The sequence below is a fragment of the Aptenodytes forsteri genome, unplaced genomic scaffold, assembly GCF_000699145.1.
Source record: "Aptenodytes forsteri isolate BGI_AS27 unplaced genomic scaffold, ASM69914v1 Scaffold55, whole genome shotgun sequence".
Classification (NCBI taxonomy): domain Eukaryota; kingdom Metazoa; phylum Chordata; class Aves; order Sphenisciformes; family Spheniscidae; genus Aptenodytes; species Aptenodytes forsteri.
The window spans coordinates 7,893,221-7,908,337 of NW_008796063.1; the positions used below are offsets into that span (position 1 = coordinate 7,893,221).

The 15,117-nt window shown below is 40.5% G+C and overlaps 1 protein-coding gene across 1 annotated transcript in view; it reads left to right on the plus strand.

Moving 5' to 3' along the window:
* Nucleotides 1-15,117, plus strand: part of SDK1 (sidekick cell adhesion molecule 1) — a 436,461-nt gene that overhangs the window by 329,321 nt on the left and 92,023 nt on the right. Inside the window, exons 21-23 of the mRNA XM_019473996.1 lie at nucleotides 3,953-4,144; nucleotides 6,130-6,251; nucleotides 14,605-14,714. Of these exons, the coding sequence (XP_019329541.1) occupies nucleotides 3,953-4,144; nucleotides 6,130-6,251; nucleotides 14,605-14,714 (424 nt within the window). The remainder of the gene's footprint in view (nucleotides 1-3,952; nucleotides 4,145-6,129; nucleotides 6,252-14,604; nucleotides 14,715-15,117) is intronic.

Below are 15,117 nucleotides of genomic sequence, written 5' to 3' on the forward strand. Positions count from 1 at the left end.
TTATTATTATTTTCTCTTCCTTTTCTGTCCTATTAAACTGTCTTTATCTCAACCCACGAATTCTACTTTTTTTTTCCCAATTCTCTCTCCCAATCCCACTGGGTGGGGGGGGGAGTGAGTGAACGGTGTTGTTCAAGCTGCCTGCCGGGTTAAACCACAACAAGTCCTTATGCAGATCATCTTATGCCTTTATACCATAGTAACCTTTCTGAAATATGCATTAAGTGGTTCAAGAACAGAAACTAATGACTTCTGAAAGCAGAGCAGTATTGATTCAGTGAAGATGGCCAAAGCCTTCAAGCCTGAGTGCTTAAATTTAGGTGCCTAAATCCAAGTCTAGCTATCTAAGTAAGATGATGTAAAACTGATCCTTGTTAAGCACGCGTTAGCAGCACTATGCTTAGTGTTGCAGAATTGCTTTGCTAGAAACTAGCTTCTGCTTCCCAGAATGGGTTGAAACCTGGTGGAGCACAATGTTGGACCGTGTTATATTTGGGGCAAATTGTTTCAGAAAGAATTAACTCAAGAAGCTCTATTGTTCATGAAGATACACCAGTGTAAAAATGCCCAGCAAAGTTTATAAGGAAAAAGAAATGTCCTTAATGATGCAAAACTGCATTTGGGCTAGAAGAAAAGAATAGCAAAATTGTTCATGCCCTGAGTACCTCAGAGGTTTATAGAGGGCTGCTTGGAGATCCGAGTGCTTAGGGAGGCAATTCTTCATCATTTCTGCTCATTGATATCTTTACTGGACCTTCTTGTTCCATGCACCAGAGCTGGGAGGAGGAAAGCACGGAGGGTGGTGCCTGGCAGCCAGCCTGCTCTGGGAAATTGCCCATTACTCTTGCTGTAAATTTCAGTATCTTCCTCGTTCTCCCAGTAAACATTGATTTATGAGGACCTGGATGTAGATGGACAGTTTGTGATTGGGTGTACTGCTCTCTTGTAGAGAATTTACTCCAGATCAACAGAAAATTATTTCTGAAACTCCTCTGGTCATTAGTTTCTGTTAGGCAGCATTTTGTGGAGAGGGCGTAGTGCCAAAGCATATGGGAGGACTCTGTGGCACCTTTCCTATTCTAACTTACACTGAAGCCAGAGGAAACGCTGTCAGCCCAGGCCGGCTGGACTCTCCCGTGCACGTTTCTGGCAGTGATCACGTCTGTAAAACAGAGAGCGCGTTTTTACCATCCACATGTCCTGAAGTTCTGCCCGTCTGTCAGTCATTGTGGCTTAAGTGCTACTTCGGGGTACGGTGGATGTTGTTCCTTTCCTTCAGCATTTTTTTAATCTGTTTTTGTTATGCGTGATTACATTTGGCTTTGTGTGTGCTCGGTGTGTATGTATTTTCTGTTTGCGTTTTTTTATATGACTATAATTTAACTATACTTTCAGGAGTGAAATATCCAACAGTAGATGCTGCCTCTTCGCCTATTCTTCAATTTGCATGTGAACTCAGGATATTTTTTCCTGGTGAACGTGTTTTCAGTAAATAAATACATAGAGACTATGTGCCTAGTGGGTGGGAAAGCTGGGTCTCCTCCCTGTAATCACAAGGGAGAAAACATAAAATGTTCAAAGAATAATCACCAACATTTGATGTATATCCAAAGTTTATCTAGATGGGAGAGAAGATATCTCAATCACTTATGATTCCCTAGTGCATGGTGGATGAAACTGTCTATTGTTCGTAAGCAACAAATGGATAGGGAGAGCATTAAAAGTCCCCTGCTTATCTTCTGGTTATTTATTGCTTTGAGCAACCCATTTTGTTTTATTCTGAGGTGATGCTCCTTCATTCCCTCTGCCAGCCCATGTGTAGGGTTCAAAGCAGGCGTAGCAGGGTTGTCCCCAGCTCCCAGGCAGACAGATGAGCCGTGGCGTGGCCCTTGCCCAGCTTCTGCTCCATCCATGGCTGCACACGGATGTCCTGCTGGCTGGGGACACAGCTGCTAGTTTTGTGTCCTCTGTTGAGAAGAGGGGAGAGGCAAAACTGCACCTTCCTCAGACGACTCCTCGTGCCTCCACCTTGCCCTGTCTGGAACAAACAGCACCCACAGCTTTTGGAAGAAAGGGGTGTTTGTGATGGTCGTTCTTTTTGCAACTCCTTTGTGCCTCTTCACTGAGCATCAAATAGAGCGGACAGTCATTCCCCACCTTTCTGTTCGCCCTCTATTAATAAAGGCAATAGAGTCCTTAAATTTTGTCAAAATCTTTATGCAGAATATAATCTTGCTCGTACTACATAAACTCTGATCGCTGGTAAACGATTCTCAAGCCTTTTCAGAGAGCATCAAAAAGCCACAGTGTCTCTGAGATATTGGTAAATTACTGACTTGCTTAATTCCCGTTCAGACACTTACTTAAAAGCGGCTCCAGATGAGCATTCAGGAGTTTTTCCCCTTCCCCTAGGTAGTGCATAGTCAGACAAGCGGTTGTGGTGTAGCTGGAATGGTTGAAGTATCATCTCTTTATCACTGCCCCCTCATGTGAAACATAATTAGTGACTATGTGAGTACTCCGAGCCCATTTTCATGCAAAATTAGGTTAACATGAATCTCTGTCAGTGATGGCAGCTAGCACCGGCGGAAGAATAACATCTCACACCCCTCAAACTCTCGCAGAAATATTTGTCTTACCATGCCTTTAGTTCATGAGATGGTGTTTCCTTGTTGATTAATACCATAAGGTATTTTGCTACGTCAATTTGTATATGTTAATCAGCTTATCATGGGTTGGTTTTTTTTTTAAAAAAAAAAAAAAGGAAAAAACCTTAAGCCCCCCAACTGGTATGAGTTCCTCATCTTAGATGATGGCAACAGGAACCCAGTCGGGAGTTTCTCTAGCCAGGTTGCCTCATGCATGGTTCACCCAGTGACGTTCCTTCCTGTCAGTCCTTTTCCCTCACTTCCATTTCACAGGCATTCAAGAGCTATGTGTATTTCCCCCACCCCCCGAGTCAAATCACAAAGAAAGCTGCAATCAAGCAAACTTTTCAAACGCACTCTCTGGGGACCGGCACAGTAAGGTTCAAATGGGTTCAAATGACAATAAAGTGGGACTGGGCAGGAGGAGGACAAGCAAATTTGGAGGTAAAATTGAGCAAATCAGACAGTAGAAAGTTTCAAAAGTTCTTGGAAGGCAAATGGTTATGAAAGTGATAAAAAGGAAAGCCTGGTTATGATAGAAGAATAATATGGAGGTCAGGGTGAGTGCAGTTTCGGACAATACGTTGGCTACACTATGGTTTTGAAAGAAAGGATAATGATTCACCCTGTTAAAGGTTTTGTGCGAGGAACAAGCAGTGGGGAGTAGAGGTTTTTCAGTTCCTAGAAGATTCCCACAATGTTCCTGCCTGATTGTTATTGTCGGATATGTAAGTATTTCTAGATGTACAGCAGCGAAGGTTACTTCAGCCTGGAAAGGGAGTAGCCCTACTAAGCACATATAGATTTTTAATTAGATATTCTAGCTGGTGAGAAGATGTTATGTTTTCCAGTGTTTCTTCCTATTTGCTTCGTAGAGTTCACAAAAGGAAAGTCCACCCCTCTGCGAGATTATCCCCAGGTTTCCTAGCCATTTCATAGCAAGCACTGTGTAGTCATAGAAAAAGAGACGGACTGTTGGGGCTCTATATCTGCCCCCATCTGTAGTCTGATGGGCAGGTGATACCCTATGGGGTACCGACATCAATTGTTTATTGGAAATACCCAAGTATTTTTCTAATATTGTTGTTTTAGCCAGTGTTTACTTCAACTTTTTTTTTTCTGCTTATAAAAGGTGACCATAATGGAGTAGAGTAGGAAACAAGTCATACCACCATTGACCACAAGCAAATCTTGCAGAAGCAGGAACTTACCAGTCTCTGGGTTATTGTATAACTGTGCTTTAGAAGAAAAACTGGACCCCACCACCGCTACGGCCCCCTGACTTCTGTGTAACTGTTTTTCAGGGTATCAGATCTCCTGGGAGGTGTATGGCAGGAATGAATCTCGTCTTGCCCGTACGCTACCCAACACAACGCTGGAGTACAAGATCACGGGGCTGTCATCTCTCACCACCTACACAATTGAGGTGGCAGCTGTGACCGCAAAAGGGAGTGGATGGGTCACGTCCTCTACCATCTCTTCTGGTGTGCCCCCAGGTTGGTAAAACTCCATGAAACAAATTAAAATGGGCTGATTCTTTGTGTTTCCACGTTCCAAAGATCACAAATTACTTCAGTTCAGTAATAATTCTTCGTGTCCATGTTCCAAAGATCACAAATTACTTCAGTTCAGTAATAATAAAAATAGTTTTATTTATAATTAGAATTCTTTACCGCATAATTTAAATTTAATTTTTAGAACAGTTGAAAGAAATAACATGAACACGCTTGCAATTTAAAATTCAGTAATAATAAAAATAGTTTTATTTATAAAGCATTAGAATTCTTTACCGCATAATTTAAATTTAATTTTTAGAACAGTTGAAAGCCTTAACATGAACACGCTTGCAATTTAAAATTACCAGAAAGTTGAGGCTGTTTAATACAAATACAAAAAAAGTTGTAGGGACGGCAGAAGGACTGGACAAAGTAATAAAGTGGATACAATACAGAATCTCTTGGCATTTACAAAGTAACATGAGAATGAAGCCTGAATCGATTAAAAAAGTGTTGCTTTGGGGCAAAAATAGAGTCTGGATGCTGTTAAAAGGGAAAAGTTTTTCCATTTATAAGTAGTGTAGCTTATGTCACCTATGAGAGGACATTTGTCTAATGAAACTAAAATCTTATTTACAAGACTTGGGAGTTGTGGCCTGAGAAAGATTTGGGGGTAGGTACTGCATTGTCTGAGTTATCGTTTGGGCACCTGGAAATGTCGCTTTTTTGCATCTTGTTTTTAAAATTCTGCACTCTCCCTCATCCAGTATAGAAAGCAAATTAAAAAGGCAATTCTTACCTCAAACAAGCAGTTTCAGTTAACTTATAGGTTATACAAGTAGAATTTTCCAAAGTGGAGCAGTTAGTGTACATCACTGACAGTAATCCAGTTTTTCCCTTTTCTGGTATTTTTGAACTTTTCTGTATGTCTTGAAATATGCATCCCTTTCTTTTCCCTAACCATAGGTAATTGTGGCACTCTGTAGAGTAGATCAATGCCATGCTCCCTGTTGTTAGCCAGATAACAGCATTATCCTACTTGGTCAGGGTTAGTTTATTGATCATATTTCCCCCAAATGTGAAGTAAGAATCAAGAAATATTGTGTATTCATGCACACGTGAAATATAGGCCAAAAAGCTGCCCGCTTTTTGCCTGTTGCGTTTGCACATAGTACAACATTATGAATGATTACTGATTATAATACTAATTTCCATTACTTACGAATGCAGGTACTATTGGGAATTTTCTCTAAACAATCTGTATTTAATCTCTTTTCTGGGCTTGCTTTTGTTGATAATTCAGATAATATTAAAAATGTAAATGCCTCTGTAAGCTTGACTAATGTGAGGCAAAGATCTGATTGGGGCTGCAGACTTTTCCCTGTAGAAGGTCACCCTCTTTATTTGCAACAGAAATTTAAAAAAACTTCATCCACTTTATTCAGGCATCAGAAGTGCCCTTTAAAACCCATCTATTATAGGTCTATATAAGAATCACAAAACCTTCCCCATACGCTACCCCAAAATTTGAGTCTTTTTCTGTTGTTAATATATTAAAGTTATATGTACTTTAAGAAGTAAGTAAAAATTATTGTCATTTAATTCTGGAGAAACAGAAGTACGGTGGAATTAGGTGACTTGGCAAGTGACTGGCAGATCTGGAGCTAGGAATTACCTTCCCCCCGAGCCACCGTGCTTTGTTAGTTATGCAACTTCTCTGAAATAGTAGCTGTAATTCTGTGGATGGGCTCTTTCTTTTCTCGTTTGATCTGTAAAAATGTGGTGCGTGCTCCGAGCAGCAGAAATTGTAATGCTGTATGTAATACTCCGCCAAAAAAAAAAAAACAAACCCAAACTGCAGCTGTTTGCTCTATTATAATTGTTACCAAGGTATTTTATATGCTGAAACACTGAATGTCAACCTGTGTTTCTGGGCCCCAGACGAAGAGCGTTTCCACCTCTCATTTACGTTTCTATTTCTTCAGAACTTCCAGGTGCTCCATCCAACCTGGTGATTTCCAACATCAGCCCTCGCTCTGCCACGCTTCAGTTCCGGCCAGGGTACGATGGCAAAACCTCCATCTCCAAGTGGATAGTCGAAGGCCAGGTACATCCCTGACAAAAAGCTTTTAATGAAGTTTCTGGGGAGTTAAAAAGGGTCTAAATAGTGAATTGCTGTTTGGATTACAGTTTTTGTTTAACTTTGGATCAAAGCTCTTCAGTAAATGGCCTGGTGGTAGCTCTTCAGGGGGTCCTGGAAAGGTTGGAATGCAAGGGAGCTCGAGAGGCTTAGCTGAGAAATGTCTGTCCGGTAGATATGAATGCTAACTTCTGTTCACAGGAAAAAAAGAAAAATAATATATATATAAAAAATATATATATATGTGAGAATGTTTATCTTCAAATAATTCATTCCAGCTTTGCTTATGTTCGGAAGAACACCAGATGCATCATAAGCAACACATACAGCAGAGCTTCAGTCCATGCATTTATTTAAAAAAGGATTTGAAACCTGCGTTTAGGTTCTGTTAGTTGTATTTTCAAACCAGGTGCAAATCTGGAATTATTATCTCATGCAGTCAGAAGTCTAGGAAGAATTGCACTGAACAGTAAAGATACCATTATTCATGAGATTGAGTGTATTTTTCATCTTGTAATGGAATATACTGAGGTTTTCTATCCAGGCCTCTAGATATGAATAGGATGAATTCTCTTCTTCATCAGCTTTAAACAATATCCCTCTTTCTGCTGTCATTATGCCTTGGAGGAGTTATATATTCCTCATTTGTTCTCCTGACAGATGAGCTTTGCTTCTTCCTTTCCACCCACAGATCTTTATAAATAATATAATCTGTTTTTAAGACCAAATGTTGGACTTCTTAAATCACCGTCACCACTTAGACATGTTGATACAATCACTTCACTTGGTAATGAAATTGTTGTGAACAAGTTGGTACATTTTGTACCGTTTACATACACATTATTGCATGTTACGGAATTAAACACTGAAATCCTATAATATGGTGGCTCGGCACATTCCGAGAAGCATTTTTGTGCTGGAGCACCACATTGATATTGCTAGGAATTTGTTAATTCTGTGACTTGCAGAACGCCACTGAAGTGAAATAAATTTGAATGCTTTAAAACTGCAATAATAATTACCATGAAGTTCATCTGCATCCTTGAAGAGCCCCGGGTACAAATAGTGGTTGAAGGGTTCTTGGTGTGAAGGGAGGGAAGGAGGATCTTTCTTGTTCACAAATCCTCATCAACATCTCATGCGTTGCTAGAAAAGTCAAGGGGTTAGTGGTTCTGATAGATCCTGGATCCAGGAATATTTGCTCCATTTGGGGAAGGAGCACAGCCAAAGTCTTTGTGGAGTCTGGGCAGTGCTTTTCACCACAGCTACCCTGCAATTTTCTTCTGCACCATACATCACTTGTTTAGCTTTGGCACAAGAAATGTTATTGCAAGGGGATTTAATTAAAAAAAAAAAAAAATTCTTGCTCACATTATTAACAAAAATCTTTTCAGGTATGCAGAGACATTGTAGACTCCTTAAGGATATAACAAATCCTGTTTCCAGGTTGACAGCTGCAAATAATCCTTTGTTCACAGCCCCTTTCTGCCAGTACTTCACTCAAACTCTTTCACTCTTAAAGTGCCATTTCACAGCACCTTTAGCCAATCTAAACCAGAGTTCTCATTGTCCTGCTCCCGTTCCCTCTTCCTCATCCCATCACTCTTACCAAGACTTTCTTACTCCTGCTTTCTGCATGCACTGACCATACCTAGAGCTGCCACAAGAGCTTGCCCATCCAGCCGAAGAACAAATGAGTTTCAGACAGATCAACTCCCTGCACAGGCTGTGTGTGTGATCAGAAGAGCACCATCGCAAGGGAAGGGGATGAGAACATGGTAGTGAAGCAGAGGTGAGGGCAGGAATGCATCTGTCCTGACTTGGACCTAAGCTGCTGCGGACCTGCCCTCTGGACTTCACGGGTTTTTCTGCCTACCTTTTAAAGACACACAAGCTTTCACAAAACAGCTGTCAGTGACACCCCGGTGTTCACTTATGCCTTTCACGTAGTCTGTTCTAAGCAGTGATATGTCTGTGCTGGGATGCGGACTAGTGTTGCAGCATCTGTATTTTAGCATAGACAACCATAATTGTTCCTTAGGACTATGTTAGATTGAAGGGCGGTGGTTATACCCAACCTACAACAGTATTTTCTAAACAGAAATATAGGGAGGATTTTTTCCTTCTGTGTCTTTCATTCACTGGCCCATGTACAGCTTTTAATAGCCCTGTTAAGTGTTTCATGCCTTAGCACTAAATTAAAAGCCACTTAAGGCATGGTTTTGCATACTATGATTTTAAAACAGGTGGTATTATGGAGTGATAGGATCACATTTAACTATAAAACACTAATCTATATCTTCTAGTGTACTTTTCGATTAATCAGTTGAATTAGAGAATAAAGATTCTGTCCAAGCAGGTACAGGGACTACTTCATCTTCTAGTGTACTCTTCGATTAATCAGTTGAATTAGAGAATATTCTGTCCAAGCAGGTACAGGGACTACTTCTCCATCCATTTGCAAATTTTTTGAACATTAGCCTTTCTGAAAGTTTGCAACAAGGTGCAGAGTAGCTGAAAACAGATAATAGCTTGGGAAAAAATATGTTGCAGTTTACTAAGACCTTGTACAGCATCGTCTCTCCTGGAAGGAGGAGAACTAGCTCAATGTCCCCACACAGGTCTGTTCCCTCTGGGCTGTACTTCTGCTGTCAGTGGGTTCATGACAAAGCATGACCAACAAATACATGGTACTGTCATGCACTTCTTCTGTGTCCCCCTCTGTACAGCTGGGTGATAGCTTTGCATTGGGCATCCCTCGTATATTGTGTCTTCTCTTCCATCTCTGCTGGGAATATACCCTTTACTCTGAATGTCTGAGTCCTTACAGACAAACTATTTTATATTCACACACATAAGCTGCCACCAACACGTTTTTCTTCTTTGTTCCTTCATGTGGCACAAAGCTTCCTTGATAAGGGCAGGTCCAGAAAACGTTCCAAGTATTCCATTTTGGCTAAGTGCCATTTTTGAAGCCTGATACTTCATGAACAATTTAGATGAAACGCACAGCTGGGAATTCCAGTTGACGTGAAATTTTGTACATCTGGTCTTGGCTTCTGCTTTTTGTGCTGGGGTGTAAATTCACGGGAGCCACCGTGGAACTAATTCTCAATTATGTCAATGAACGTGAGAGGAGAATCAGGTCTTTAAGGTTTTAGTGTTGGTAGGTACTGAAATATCAAGCGTTAAAAATCCCATTTCTGTGTTTCTAGTGAGGCTACATTCTGTACTTCTGAAGGGATTTCTTAAAAACCACTAGGCTATTTCTTTTCCATCTTTCCATCTAGACTCAGAGGACTGGAGGAAACTAGATTCCAAACAGAGAACTACAAAAAAGTACCAATGCCATTTAAAAAATATTTCTAATATTGTTTTTCCATTACGTACGGTGTAATCTAAAGAGAATAGGGTCTAATGTAATATAAAGGTTCTGCTGACACTTGTTGAGAAGGACCAGCAGTAACTGCCTTGTGGCATTGACACTCACAGGTAACATGTTCATCCCCAAAGAATTTCAGTAAATCCTTCCAATCATCCTGTACTCTCAGATGCAGTTAGAGTATATATTGTAGACATTTTTTCTGGCAATTTGCAACCACGAATGGCACTGAATCCCTGCTGTTGTTCATGTGGTTTCGTGTTTGTGCTCTCTATCTGCTGCAGTCCAGTTCCAGCTCATTTTTCTCGTACTGGATTTTTCCTGGGGTTTTGTCAGGAGAAGTACGTAAAATGACACCATCATGACTATGCCTTGATAGGTGCTCGGTCCACAGCATCAAGCTTTCCAGTGGCTGATTAGAAAAGCTGGGCTAACTTCTGCCGAGTTTGGCGTGTTTTTCTGGTGATGAATGTTGTTATGCACACAGCAGAAGACCTGTGAAACAGCTGAAGGCCACTTACGAAGAGAGATCGCAAGTCATGGAGCCATGGGTATATGGGCTGCTATAGAGAGTTTTTGCTTAAAGCCTTTCTGCTGTTTTTAGAGAGATTTTGTATGAATATCATGGTGAGCGGTAACAGAGTTTCAAAGTAGTAAAACCTTTGAAGTATTATCGCTGTATTCCCTTGTAAAGCTGTGAGTTGGGAAAGACGTTGTAACTTTAACCATGAATTTATCTGGTTTTGTGGGTTAAGTCAGTGACCCAGATAGGATTCATCCATTGTACGAGGTGATTCTCTTGGTGTCGTTTTTATTTCGGAGCTGGTAAATAAAGTGTCTGAAACTCTGACAATTTTATGCCTTTGCCAATCTTTAAATCAAAAATGGCTGCATCAATTTAAGGATTGTGTAGGAAAAAAAATTGCACCCAGGCTGACATCCTGTGAACCGAATTTCTCCCAAAGTGATTTCAAATGTGAGAGTTATGGACGTCTATAATGAAAACTCTGACATATCTTGAGCTATAGTAGAACACAGGGTACCGCTATAATGTACAGAAACACTGTGTTTTCCTTTCCTGCAGTTAGTACTTCATAACTGTTCAAAATTTTGGAAGCATTACTGTTTTATACAACATATCACAGCAAACTTTTTTCATTCCAAATTTTAATTATTTTTGGTTTCTTTTAAGTCAAAATTCTGCAACTTTGCTCATACAGTGCACTCCATCAGAAAATGTTAAGTCACTTTATAAAATATGTAACATTTCCTTTTTAGAAGTAGAGAAACTAATGCATAGAGAAGTAAAGAGTTCTGACATAACTTCCAATATTATTTTATACTGTCTCACTTCTGTAATAATAAATTAATATGCCCTTTTATTGAATGTAATGCCTTGGGAACAGCTGAGAGACAGGAATGAATATGTGCTAAGTTGTGATGGCTGCTCGTTATTGAGAATCGTATGAAGTGTCTTGGTGGACATAGGTGTTTTTATTGTGGCAGTCCTGGGGCCTCCTGGGGATTGTGGCCCTGTTGTACAGAGAACTGTTAAGATGCAGACTGCGTTTCTTAAGCAGTTTTTATGCCGACGGTAACAGAAAAGCAGTTGGTGTTCTCATCTGCCTCCTAAAACAATGCACACATGAATATGTGTGCATCTGTCAACAAACATAATCCTTTTTTGAAGTTTGCATACACTGTTATCCAAAAAACAGCTGCAAGAAAGAAGCCTCCAAATGAACTTTATTTTATGCAGAGTGGCTCATAGTGGACTCTCTTGCCCCTCAAAGGACTCTCTTATCCTTACCACTGACCGTAGTTCTTTCTGCCCCGTGGGAATCCCTTTGTACTCCGATTCTTGAAACTGATACTTTTCCTCTGATCTGACATCAGAGCGTTTCAGCAAAAATAATTTCCTTTTCCTTCAAGAGCCTGAAACTTGGAATCCACTACAGATCTTGCGGAAGTTAAAAATATAGAAGTCCATCACTGAAGGTTGTCTTCCAAGACTCATTTCTGAGATTGCTGCTAAATAAGTGAAACTTGTTTTGAGTAGTAGTGACCTAGAATTGCTTGGCCGCAGAAGTCCCCAGGCTGTTCACCAAGCTACTCTACAGCCATTCACCCTTCAATCCTCTTACTTTGAAAAAAATCCCCACAAAAGAAGCACACTTAAATTATGCTACTGATTTCAGCAGAAGATCTAGCCCTTTGAGTTAGTTTTCCAAATGCTGGCATCAGATCCTGGGAACGTTACAAGCTATTATTCTAACTAAAGCAAGTTCCCGATCTATTTTCCTTAAAATCTTTTGCTGAACCACAGTATTATACCTGTGGTTGGTTTTCTTGCTGCCTCTCTGTCATTACCTTTTGGCAGCAAATTAGTCCGAAAGTGGTTAATTGGGACTGTCTGCGCTGCTGTTTGCCCAGGATCCCCCACCTCCCAAAAGAGGTAGTGGCCACCTGTTTACCAGCTGGATCCTGAGCTTGGGAACAGCCAACTTGCTGGGCTTGGTTGGCATCTGCCATTTCCTCCTAGGCTGCACCCATCATTCCTAGCAGGGAGAGCATTCAAAACCAGAAAGCTGTCGTCTTGGGATAGCTTTCGAGGGGCTTGCCGTAGTCCTGGGCGCATAGAAGCTTTTGCTGCTTCTCAGTCAGTAAAAGATCCTTAATATTTCCACCTTTGCAGCCAGCTGGTAAATGCCTACCTGCAAAACAGGCGGGGGGTTTTGGACACCTCTCAAGCTTGAGTCAATGTCAATTGTTCACAGCCCTGTGGGCCTCTGGGTCTGAACCATGTGGTCCTTAATGTGTATTAATGACCTGCCTGCTGCTGCAGAACGATTGAAACCTGTGGTGTCTTTTTTGTTGTTGTTGTTTGCTATGCAAGAAATATTTTAAAAAGCTCTCACTGTTCTTAGAATACAAAAAGATGACTAACTACTGGAGATTATTCGCAGCTTCCAAAGCACTGTGGATTGTTGCTATACAATTGCTGCAGCACTTTGAGGTGATGCTGTTAAGAGCAAGGAATTTTGCAAAAATAAGCATTTACTGTAGACTTTCTACAGTATTAATCAAAAACTCTCTTAATAAAGTGTTCTACGTTTCCTTGACTGAAATCAACCCTCTCTTCCTTTCTTTGTTCATGTAGGTTTTTTAAAAAAATTCTCTTTATCATTTCTTTGCTCTCTGGGTTCAGTTTAAGGCTGTTCTGTTTTACCATGCAGACCTGTCTCGACTTGCTTCCCTTAAGCTTCTGCATCCATGGACTTTACTAAAATTTATGGAGCTCAGTTGGGACTGGGAATTTTAAAAGGCCCATAATCTTCACTGACATCTATTTTATAGGTGGTTTGGTGTGTGTCGCTGTCCTTGATAACCATCAAAACTGAAAGACCCATCAAGACCTGTGCAACCATGTCCCTCCATGAAAGCAGTCTTCTGCTAGGAAGATCACAGAGGATTCTTTTCACGGTGCAATGCAGAACTTATTTCTTCGGCCTAATTTTCCTTGTGTCATTTCTTCATGCACAAACATAAATATGCAGCGCATCAACTCCTGGGTGAACGAAGAACTAAAACATCGATAAATAAATCAGGCTGCTTCTCCTGAAGGGAAAAAAAAAGAAAGAGTGAATGAAACCTAATTTTCTATTTGAAGTACGTGGGATATGCTAGATACTTTGGGCTACGTTGCCTATCGAGTGCTTTGACAGTGTCTATGGCTGTAACTAATATACGGAACTCTTAAGGGATCTGTTTAAAAAAGATTAAAGGAAATAGCTTTTTACACAGTGGGTCGTGAGCTTCTAGAATTTGTTGCCACAGCAGTCTGTGGGAGTAGATAGTGTCAGTAGGTTAAAAAAGGTTTAGGCATCTTCACGGATATTAAGTCTGTAAATAGATGCTGAAGGGAGTAGCTGCCTATGTACCCTCTAATATCCCTCAGCCTGTGATTATGGATACCAGGGTAGGGTGAGGGAATTGGACTACAGGTACTGTCCTTTGTGGTAGGGTTGAAACACCAGAGTAAATGTGCACGGTGCTAGGGAATTGCATCAGGGAGTCTTGTCTAAGATCCCCTGTGTTTCAGCACTTGTGAATCTCCAAAGTGAAGCCCAGCCATCTACCACCTCTCTTCTGTCTCCTTGTCCACACTTCTACTGCTCGTAAGAATGCACAACCCTGCCTACTGATGCTGCCATCTTCCAGGGTCCCAGGTCAGACTCTGGCCTTTCTATCATGCCTTGTTGACTTCCTTTTAAGTCCTGATGCATCTTCATTTTATCTCCAGAAAGCTGTATAGAAAGTAATGCTCTCAATTCTCATCACCGTTTTGTCCCTTCTAACGCTGCCGTAGCTGAAGGACTATATTGGGCAACATGTTGTGATTAACTAATACAAAGGATTGCACATGCAAAAGTCTGGTCTAAATGCAGAGCAGCAGATGAGGTTAAAACACTTTTGTTGTTTGACTTTATCCTTGTTTCTCTGTCTTCATTTCTGTGGCATTTTGCCTCCATTGAGACTTATTAGTATGCATCAGTTCCTGCGAGTTATTACCAAGGCTGTTTTTCATTTTGTTATATTACTATTTGATACTTTTGTATTGTGGCAGTGAGATTGAACAGGGTATTAGCACTCTCATGGTGTTTTTCTGGAATAGATCTTATCAGAGGATCCCAGTGAAGTCCCAACAGGTACAAGGAAATTTGGCTAACTTGGCTGTGTTGTTGCTTTACAAATAACTAGTGCGTTGTCATATAAAAATGAATATTAACTGGATAATATGTATTTAAAAGCATTTGTCCTTCCACTGCTGTGATGATACACATTGAAAAAGAGATTATATATATAATTCTTTTTATATATATATACATGCATGTATATAGTCTGCTTTGTATTCCTTCTTACCTTTCCCATGTACAGGTTGGGGTACTGGGTGATGAAGAAGAGTGGGTGAGTCTTTGTGAGGTGGAGAATGAACCTGACGCTCAGATGCTGGAGGTACCGAACCTTACTCCTTACACCCATTACAGGTAAGAACAGCAGGTAATTAGCTGCAGCATGAAAAAAATGAGTAAATAGCAGCATGGAACAGCTTTCCTAATCAGAAACAGCTGGCTGTGTGTTATAATCTGAGCAGAAGGGAAAAGGTTGGCTGTTTTCATAGTTTATACTTAAAATTCCTTGTCTGATATTGTTAATTGCAATTTACGTACAATACAGTTCTAACGTTAAAAAGGAAATCCAAGCGCACAGTGAAGTGCTTTTATGAGTAACTGGTATCCTGTGACTCCCCTCATCTAAAGGGTGCACTGGTGTAACACCAGTCAGTGACAAATCAATTGTAGTTAAACTGGTGTAAACTTGTAATTACATATTTACATCGGTTTAAACATCGTTTTATTGATTTAGCTTAATTTGGTAACATCAGTTAAA